This window comes from Petaurus breviceps, unplaced genomic scaffold (assembly GCF_028583685.1).
Source record: "Petaurus breviceps papuanus isolate PSGF00001 unplaced genomic scaffold, PetGlider_PUasm1.0 91023, whole genome shotgun sequence".
NCBI classification, from domain to species: Eukaryota; Metazoa; Chordata; class Mammalia; order Diprotodontia; family Petauridae; genus Petaurus; species Petaurus breviceps.
In genome coordinates this window covers 3,452,901-3,462,808 of record NW_027187398.1, presented here as the reverse complement: position 1 = coordinate 3,462,808, position 9,908 = coordinate 3,452,901, and the positions used below count along the sequence as shown (strand labels likewise).

Sequence of the window (9,908 nt, the reverse complement as noted above, 5' to 3'; positions counted from 1 at the left end):
ACGCCAAAGGGACCATACTGAAGGTGGGTTTCTTTCCAAGGCCACTGAGTCAGGACTTCAAGGAAAACGAGCTTATTCGCCGCTGTCCTTGTCCTGGTTGTTTTCACTACCGAATCTGAGCCGAACTTACCCCCAATGGTGTTTTCCTCCTAGACGCTTCTGATTGGCTAAGACTTTGTTCATTGTCGATTGGCTCCGCCGGCCCCCGGGGGCGGTGCCCGCTTGTGGTCGAAACGCCCCTGGGATTGGCCAGTCGGCGAGTTCCGCCGTGGCGTAGGTAGGAGGTGCAGCCTGTCACTCATCGAAGGGGGACTCTAAACAGTGAGCAAGGCTGCTGGAGAGCCCGGTAACCGGCGGGGCAGCCGGTGAGGGGGTCAGCGGGATCTGAAGGGCTGCGGAGACTGAAGGGCCGGGGGCGGGCGGGCTTCCGGGGCGGGACTCGGAGTGGGGAGGGTGGCCGGGCGCTCCCTAGGCTGTGGGTGTCAGGTTAGTGGTGGGAGGTTATGCCCGCGGACAGGGAGGGGTAGCAGTGGCCGCAGGCGCTATTCTCTAGGCTGGGAGAGGGCCCCCGGAATTAGCGAGTCGGAGGCCGAGGACCCGCCCCATCCCAGGGTAGCATTGGGGTACCCCAGGGTTGGGGCCCGGGAGGGAGGATTCCGGGGCCCAAGGGGACCACAGCCCTTCATCTAAGGAAACTGGAGGCCTCCCCCCCCCCCCCCCCCCCGGCTTGTAATCGTTGACAGAGGTGGAGTGGGCTGGGGTGAGAAGGGGGCTGCTTTTGTTGCAGGAAGGAAAGGGTGCTTCCCCCCCCCCCTTCCAATGACCCCACTTTATTGTTCTCTCCAGGCTCAACTGACAGATTCCCTCCCCCATTGCTCCGAATGCTCGTTCTTGGGGGCTCTCTCTTTCAGCTCCAGATTTAGAGTCTTTGTAAAGAGACCTCCTGCTAGGTGTTGTGCTGTCTTCCCTGTGGGCAGCATTCTTCACCCTGGTCCTCTCCTCTCTTACCCTCTCCTCCCCTATCCAAGCCCCCATCCTACCCCCCCCCCCCCCCCATCCTCCTTCCCTTCCCCTTCTTTCCTTGCCCTCAGCCAGGTGTTCTGTTCATGCTCTCCTGATTCATTTGAGGCATTCCCTAGTTCCCATTTGCTTCCGAAGTTAAGAAGGCCTGGAGGGATCAGAGGTTGTCACCTGGAAGCATGGGGAGGTTCTTCTTTATGTCTTCAGGCCTCTGCCAGGCTCAGATGAGACCTCTGGGAAAAAAGAAGTTTGCTTGAGTGAAATTGTATTTAGTTGTCTTAGGATTCATTCTTTGCTTTGGGAGGGGTTGACCAGAGGAGTTCCCTGATTAAGTTAGTGGAGACAAGCCTTTATTTGATCTGTATCTTCCTTTGAAGAGGGAACCCAGGAAAGGCTTCCAGCCAGATGGTATTGTGAATGTTTGTACTTCTGAAGGGAAAGTAATTTGGGTTTGCAAGAGAGCTAACTCCTTCCTTTTTTTTTTTTTCCTTTTGGAGGAAAGTTGGGGTTAAGTAACTTGCCCAAGGTTACAGTGTGTGTGTGTGTATGTGTGTCTCTGAAGTGTCTGAGGCCGGAACCAAACTCAGGTTCTCTTGACTGTGTTCACTGTGTCACCTAGCAGCCCCTAACTCCTTCCTTTTTTACCTAGTCTCCAGCCTGATTTTACTTTCAAAGCTTGGATTCCCCTACAAAGGGAATGAACTTGGTTTTGTTATAGAAGCAGTCCACTTTTCCATGAACTTCTACCATTCCAATAACTCATTTTATCAGTGGAGGGCAAAGTTGAGGTTTCTTTCCCCTTCTGCCATGTCATGCCTCAGTCACTTGCTGTTTCTACAGCCCCAGGGCCATGTGATAGATCTCAGTCCTAGGAATTCTTCCGACTCCCCCAGAATTGCAGGGTTCAGGGACTTCTGTCCTTTGGTCCAGGAGGTGGGGAATCTGCTGCTTAAGGCCACATATAGCCTAGGTCCTTGGGAGTGGCTTTTTAACTGAGTTCAAGTTTTACAGAACAAATCCTTTTACTTTTATTTTTTGCTTTTTGGAGGGTAATTGGGGTTAAGTGACTTGACCAAGATCACAGGACTGTTTTTTTTTTGTGTTAAGTGTCTGAGGTGGGATCTGAACCCAGGACCTCCTGACTTCAGGGCTGGTTGCCCACCCCAACAAATCCTTTTATTAAGGGGATTTGTTCAGTGAAGTTTGGATTTAATCAAAGGGCTGAATTCAAGGACTTAGGCCACATGTGGCCTTGAAGCCCCAGTTTCCCCACCCTTGCTCTGGTCGCATAGTTCCTTTCTCTAAGGCTTGAGCTTAAGGCTGCAGAGTTACCATATGAGTGGGGCCAGAAACTCTTAATTAATGTCTAGGAATTTTGATGGGAAGCCCCCACTACAGGCCTAGCACAGAGAGTGGCTCAGTTCCAAAACAGCACCAACCACATCATCTCCAATTGCTGAGTATGCCTTACTAGATAACTGAGAGTATTCCCTACTAGTATGCCTCCACTTCTGAGTATATCCATATTCTCCACAGGATGATCAAACAAATGCTCAACATTCTTTTTTTTTTTTCCTGGAGGGAATTGGGGTTAAGTGACTTGTCCAGAATCACACAGTAAGTGTCCGAGGTCAGATTTGAACTTGGGTCCTCCTGACTCCAGGGCTGGAGCTCTATTCACTGTAACACCTACCTGCCTCAGACACTCACAGAAATTCTTAAGTGTTTTTGTGTGTTATAGACCTCTTTGTCAGTCTTTTGAAGCTTATGACCCTTTTCTCAAAATGCTGTTTTTAAATGCATAAAATAAACTGCTTAGAATTACAAAGGAAACCAGTTACATTAAAATGCAGTTATTAAACTGTCATTAATAATATCTAACATTTGTAAGCACCCTAAGGTTTATAAAGTGCTGTATATGTTTGATCCTCACAGCAACCCTGGTTGTTGGCAGGTGCTGTTATTCCTGTTTTACACATAAGGGAACTGAGGCTGAATGGTTAGGTGACTTGCCCAGGGACACACAGCCAACATGAACTAGTTCTAGAATGCTAGATTACCTTTTCCTGCTTTAGTTCATAGAATTGATCTAGAACAACCCTTTACATGTAGATTGACAGTAAGGTTGTTGGGAAGTAACAGTTGCCATTCCTTGTCAGTGCAATATATACTAAATTGTTTAACCTGTGGGAAAACTGTTGTTAGTTCTCTTATTATGGAAAAAAATAGCACCAAAGTCCAATTTGTAATACAGGCCTCCAATATAAAAAACAAAACAAAACACAGGATAAGTTTCATACAATAAATTCCTCTTGATTTGAAAATAGTGTACAAAATTTTTGAACTCGTGTTCATAGTGATGATTTGGATATATTGATGCATATTTCACTATAAACCTCTCTACATTCTGTTTTTTCCCCTTTCTTCCTGGTAATGAATAAATCTATGAGAATTTGAAGTTGGTTTATTGTTTTGGAAATGAAGGCTTACATGAAACATAAGTAAGGGAGTGTTGGATAGTGGAAAGAGTGAATGACTAAGCAAACTTGGGCTCCATTCTAACTGTTGGCACTGGCTAAGTGAGTGGTTCTTTTGGGATCTTTTTCAGGAGGTGATCGGTGGATTCTTTCAACCTCTATTTTGCCCTCTAGTTCTAAAACATCAGGGCAATTTTCCTTGAGAATTTCTTGGAGAATGATTTCTAGGTTCTTTTTTTGATCATGGCTTTCAGGAAGTCCAATAATTTTTAAATGATCTCTCCTGGATCTGTTTTCCAGGTCAGTGGTTTTTCCAATGAGATATTTCACATTGCTTTCTATTTTTTCATTTGTTTGGATCTGTTTAATAGTATCTTGATTTCTTATGTAGTCACTAGCTTCCATTTGCTCCAATCTATGGCTAAGTGATTCTTGACAAATCATTTAATTTTTCTTTTCCTCATTTTATTCATATGTAAATTGGTGATGATAATACTTAGCTATCTATATTATAAGGTTTTCTTTTGGGAAAGTACTTTATAAACCCCAAAGCTCTATCTAAATGTGACCTATTATAGTTATAATGAAATAAAAATTTATATTCTTTTTTTCCCCAGTCTCCCTTTGGACAATAATCACTAAAGAAATATCACAAATAGGTAGGCAGTCCTGAAAAGTACCAAGAATCAAGTGAGTAAGCATAAAATTTCTCACATAGTGACTGTTTTTTTCCCCTCTATTCTGGAAATAGGTATTGTGAAAGCAGCTATGGCTACGGAATCTCCACGAAGGCCCAGCCGATGTACTGGGGGAGTTGTGGTTCGTCCTCAGGCTGTAACGTAAGAAAATTTCAGAATAAGCTGATTGGCTAATGAAAACTTCAGTTCATTTGTATCTCTAGCTATGACTAGTATGAAAGTGATTTCTCATTTTCAGAGGCAGTGCTTAGGTTTGGAAGGTCCTTTTTATTTTTACCTTATCAGATATGTAGATTCCTTGAAAGAGAAGTATGGAGAACCATTTATTCTATCTCAGCCATAGATTGCGTCCAATACAAATTTATGTTCTCTTCTCTCATCTGAAGCACTGCAGTAAGGCAGTCCTTTTATTCTTCCCCAATCAATTCTTTTCCCACTTGGAACTTTCTCTTCTTCAAACCTCTCACATCACTCTCTTCCCTACCATTTTGATTGGGGACTTCACCTCATACTTGACTGAAAAAAACAAGGCCATTTACTGAGAGCTCTTCTTTACCTTCTTGCCTATATCCCTGATATATCTTCCTTCAAGGATCTGATAAAGTTCCAAGGCTAATCCCTCTGCATACATCCTTGAACTTGCTATAATCCACACTCTTTCTAATCATCAATATTTCACTATCTTTTGATTCCTTCCCTACTGCCTATTAATATGCCTGTGTCTCCCCTCTCCTTAAAAACCCTAACTTTCTCTTGCTTTGCTTGAGATATCATTATATATCTCTTTACCTCTTCTTCCTCAAGCTCTTTGATAAAGCCATCTTTATTAGGTGCCTTTCCTTTCCTCTCACTAACTTCCAAGCATTCTGCAATCTGCTTTCCAATCCCATCATTTAAGTGAAACTGCTGTCCTCTGGGGTGGCTAGGTGGTGCAGTGAATAGAACACTGGCCCTGGAGTCAGGAGGACCTGAGTTGAAATCTGGCCTCAGACACTTAACACAAAACTAGCCATGTGACCTTGGGCAAGTCACTTGACCCCAATTGCCCTACCTTCTGCTCTCCAAAAAAAAAAAGAGCAAAAAAAGAAACTGCACTCTTCAAAGTTACCAGGGATCTCTTTGCCAAATTTTATGGCTTCTTTTTTTATTCTTCATTCATCTTGACCTCTTTGCAGCATTTGACACTGTTGACTACCTTCTCTTGAATATTCTGTCTGTCTCTGGGTTTTCATGACACTGTTCTCTTTTGTTTCTCTTCCTTTTGGGTTGACTAATACTTCTCATTCTCTTTTGCTGGATCTTCATCTTTGTCTTGTCCAGTAACTGTCACATCCCCCAAGTCTCTGTTCAGGGTTCCTATTTTCTTTTTTCCTTTGTACTTGGTGATCTCTTTATCTTACATGGGTTCAATTATCTTCTTTTGGTAAATGATTCCTAGATTTACATATCCATCCCTACTTTTTTCTAAGCTCTAGTCCTGTATGACCAACTGCCTGTTGGACATTTTGAACTAGATATCCTATAGGCATCTCAAATTCATTGTGTCTGAAAGAAAATCATTAAAAGAGTGGAAAAAAATATGCTTCACTTTGCACTCAAACTTCATCAATTCTTTCTCTAGAGGTGGATAGCATTTTTCATCATAAGCCCTTCAGAATTGTCTTGGATCATTGTATTGATCAGAGTAGCTAAGTCTTTCACAGTTGACCATCCTTAAAATGTTGCTGTTACTGTGGAAAATGTTTCTTAGTTCTGCCCATTTCACTTTGCATCAATTCACATAAGTCTTCACAGACTTTTCTGAAACTGTCCTGATTATCATGTCTTATACCGTGTTTCCCCGATAATAAGACCTGTCCCGAAAATAAGCCCTCCCCTTACTGTGTAAGATTCCTCTAAAATAAGCCCTCCCCCGAAAATAAGCCCTATTGAGATTGCTACTGTAGTGAAGGTGATACCCTGTGCTACACGCTACATTATGGTACCCTCTGTATGCACCGTCACCCCCCCACTGTGAAACGCATGCCGCGCTCCAAGCGGCATCCAATCAGAGCTGCAGCAGTGAGCGCATCATCCTGTTCTTCCCCAGTGATTTGCTTATTGAATAAAGGTACATTTTTTTGTTCACATTTACCTGTTTATTAAAATTGCTGTCAATGTTCATTAAAAATAAGCCCTCCCCTGAAAATAAGCCCTCTGGTGTTTTTCTGTCCAAAAAAAAATAATGAGACAGTGTCTTATTATTGGGGAAACACGGTATCATAACAGTATTCTATCATGATCATATACCACTTCCCTATTGCTCTTAAGAGCAGTACCATCTGTTCAGTTACCCAGGCTCAAAACCTTGGTATCATCTTTTGCTGCTTGCTCCCTCTTTCTTATCCTACACATCTAGTTATTTACCAGATCTTGTTATTATTACCTTTGAAATATTTCTTCAATATATCCCCTTCTTTCCATTCAAACAAATACCATCCTAGTAGAGACCCTTATCCCCTCTTACCTGGACTCTTACCTGGACCCTCTTAGCTGGACTGTTGCAATAGTTTTTTATTGGCCTTTCTGCCTTTAGGCTCTTCTCATTCCAATCCATCTTACATACAACTGCAAATGTTGTTGCAAAGTGAATTTTCTAAAGTGTAGGTCTGACCATATCATTTTCCTACTCAATAAATTCCAATGGCTACTGATCACCTTAGGGATCCAATATAAAATCCTTTTTGTAGCATTTGAAAATCTATCCTGGGCCCTTCCTACTTTTCAGGCTTCCTATACATTACTCCCCTTCATACTCTCTAGGACTCTGCTATAATTGCATACTTGCTATTTCTTGCTCATAGTCTCCTAACTCCCTGAGAAAGCCATCTTGGGACCATGATCTAGATATCTGAATGTCCTCTCACCATGAGCTTCCTGTCCTTTTAGCTTTTCTTGTACTTTAGTCATCCTAGATGTCTTCTTTGTCCTCAAGGTTACCTCTAAATCTATCATACCCCAGTATTTTCCCAGATTGTTTATTACATTGGCTCAGACTTCACTTTTTTCTCTTCCCAATCTTAACTCGGTTTAACTTACTAGTTGAACTATATATGCTGTCCTCTACCCCTGAATACTCCATCCCGTCACTTCTCATGCTTTGCAAATTCCTCTTTTCTCTCTATATTCTCTTTCTTGAGGATCCCATCATGTTTGCCAAGGGATTTAAATATCATCTATGCCATTGACTATTAGTTCTATATATTCAGCCTTAGCATTTCTCCAAAGGCCCAGTTTTTCATCATCAACTGGCCATTGAATATTACCAACAGGATGGCTTGTAGGCATCTTAAGCTCATGGCCAAAACAGATATTATTACTTCCCTCCATCCCCCAAATCCTTTCTTTTTATGTTCCCTGTCTCTGTTAAGAAAACTACCTATCATATTTCACAATTTGGGTATTCTCCTTGACTCTTGCCTCTCCCTCACTACCAATATATCATTAGTTGTCAAGTCTTTCTGATTCTACCTCCTCAATATATCGCCCTCACAATATATTTGTACCCTTCTATCCACTCACACAGCCATCACTTTAATTTAGATCTTCCTTAATTCTTCTCTAGATTATTGCAACTCTGTTCTAACTGGTCTCCATGCCTCCAGTCTCTCCCTGTTTCAATCTGTCAAATTGGTATTCTTATCAGTTTTATCATAGGTCTAACTATATCACTCCTCTGCTCAAGAAACTTTGATGACTCCCAGTTGATTTTAGGAAAAAATACCGTTTCCCTGTTTTATTATTTAAAGCCTTTATAGTCTAGCTCTAATCTACTTTTCCTGGCTTATTACCCTTACTTAGGCTACAGCACAACCACATTCTCCTATTTGTTCTTCACCTATGTGACATTCTATTTCTTCTTTCCTTTTCATAGACTGAAGTGCACTCCCTTCTCTCATTCACCTCATGGAATGCTTCTTTCAAGGATCAGCTTTTAAAGTACTGTCTTCTCCATAAGTTCTATCCTGATTCTTCCTTTCCCTCCCTCCCTCCCCTAGTTGTTAATGCTCTCTCCCCAAAAATTACTTCATGTATTGTATGCATTTGTGTTTACTTGTTTGTATTCATGTAATTTTCCTCCAATTAAATGTAAACTTGAGGGCAGGACCATCTTTTTTTTTTTTTTTGTATTCCCAGTGCTCCATGCTGTACTTGGCATACAGTGAACATTTAATAAATGATTGTGGAATGAATTAACTACTGACACTGCTTTAAACATGGGTAGCTTTTATTCCTTCCATTACCTCTTTAGATTCATTGAATCTCTACTACTTAATGTAATTTTGGGCAAATTCCCCTCTCTAGGCCTCAGTTACTTCCTCTGTAAAAGGATGGAAGTTGAATTAGACTTGTACAGTCTCTTCCAGCTCTAAAATCAGTGTTCTTATAAGCTTACCCAAAGTAATTTATCATTTGAAATAAAAACATTGTCTTATTTAGAAAACACAAAGTCTCCTTTTATTCTTATTCAAGAAAATGTTAATCTCTTTGTTGATTTTTACCACAAGTCTTTCTGTTCTTGTATTTCAGTCTATGCTTTCCAGTCTATGTGTGCCTTCTTCCTTCATGCTTGTGATAGATATTAATGAAATACTCTTTTATGTCAATAAATTATTTGGATAATATTAGTTCTTGTAATTTTTCTTTGTTGTACAAAGAGAATCAAGTAAATTTAATGAATCAGTTGATGTGTATTATAAATCTGGAAAAAATATAACAGTACTTTATGTACAATTAATACTAGCTTTGGTCATTTTCTTTGATTATTTTTGCCTATAGCCAGCACTTGTAGGTCTTTGGGTAATTTTTAAGATTTAGGATTACTCATCTTTTTATAACAAATTTGTGTTGTCTGTACTTTTTCTGACTGCTGATATTCACATCTTTCCCATTTTATTTTATTTAAAAAAATTTATTTACTTTTAGTTTACAACATTCAGTTCCACAAGTTTTCATGTTTCAAATTTTTTCCCCTCCCTGCCCCCCGTGGCATGCAATACGATATAGGTTCTACATCTTTCCCATTTTCAGTGGCATTGGCAAGTTACAAGTGTTACTTTGTGCCTCTGTTTAGACAAATCTTTCTTACCTTTTTACCTTGACACAGAGTCATGGGGCCTTAATGACTTCAGTTTTACATCTTTTCACTGTGTACCTGCAACAAAATACTGTTTCAAATTTGGAGGGCAGAACACTTAGTATGGAGTCATCAGCATCATTTGTCTTAGGCCTAACTAGGGCATTGTTTTTCCCTGACTCAGAGCTAAATTCATTACTTAAGTAAATCATTAGAGCTTCCATCAATACTGAATTTCTTTTCCATCATCCTTTTAAACAGTATCTGTAGGTATGAAAAAGATGACCTTATCTAGATGAGGCTATAAATATGGCAGGAAAGAATTCTGAATATATGTTCATATTGTTTTTTTCTTTGTTGTTAAATTTTATTCCTAATAAAAACATTTTTTTAAAGTTCCAGACTTATTTACATTCAAGCTTTTTAGGTTATTGGAGAGGCTTATGATACTAGAGAAATGAGACTGCCCCAACTGGATAGTTGAAGAAAACTGTGTGTTAGAAGTTGGACTCTTCCTCTGCCCACTCAGAGTGGAGGCTCACTCAGAACTTGTAAACTGATCTTTTCCCATTATTTACACTGATCTTTCTTATCTTA

At 40.6% G+C, this 9,908-nt stretch overlaps 1 protein-coding gene across 15 annotated transcripts in view; it reads left to right on the top strand.

The window, feature by feature from the left end:
* BCAS3 (BCAS3 microtubule associated cell migration factor) overlaps positions 1-9,908 on the top strand; it is a 795,613-nt gene continuing 785,705 nt past the window's right edge. For 5 of the 15 annotated variants that reach the window (XM_069077888.1, XM_069077880.1, XM_069077883.1 and 2 more), the window contains exons 1-3: positions 218-365; positions 4,249-4,336; positions 8,109-8,173. In XM_069077888.1, the coding sequence (XP_068933989.1) occupies positions 4,298-4,336; positions 8,109-8,173 (104 nt within the window). In that variant the 5' untranslated portion in view covers positions 218-365; positions 4,249-4,297. Of the gene's footprint in view, positions 24-212; positions 366-4,114; positions 4,157-4,248; positions 4,337-8,108; positions 8,174-9,908 lie in introns of those variants that run through there. The other 10 variants (XM_069077893.1, XM_069077887.1, XM_069077892.1 and 7 more) reach the window with 8 other exon arrangements.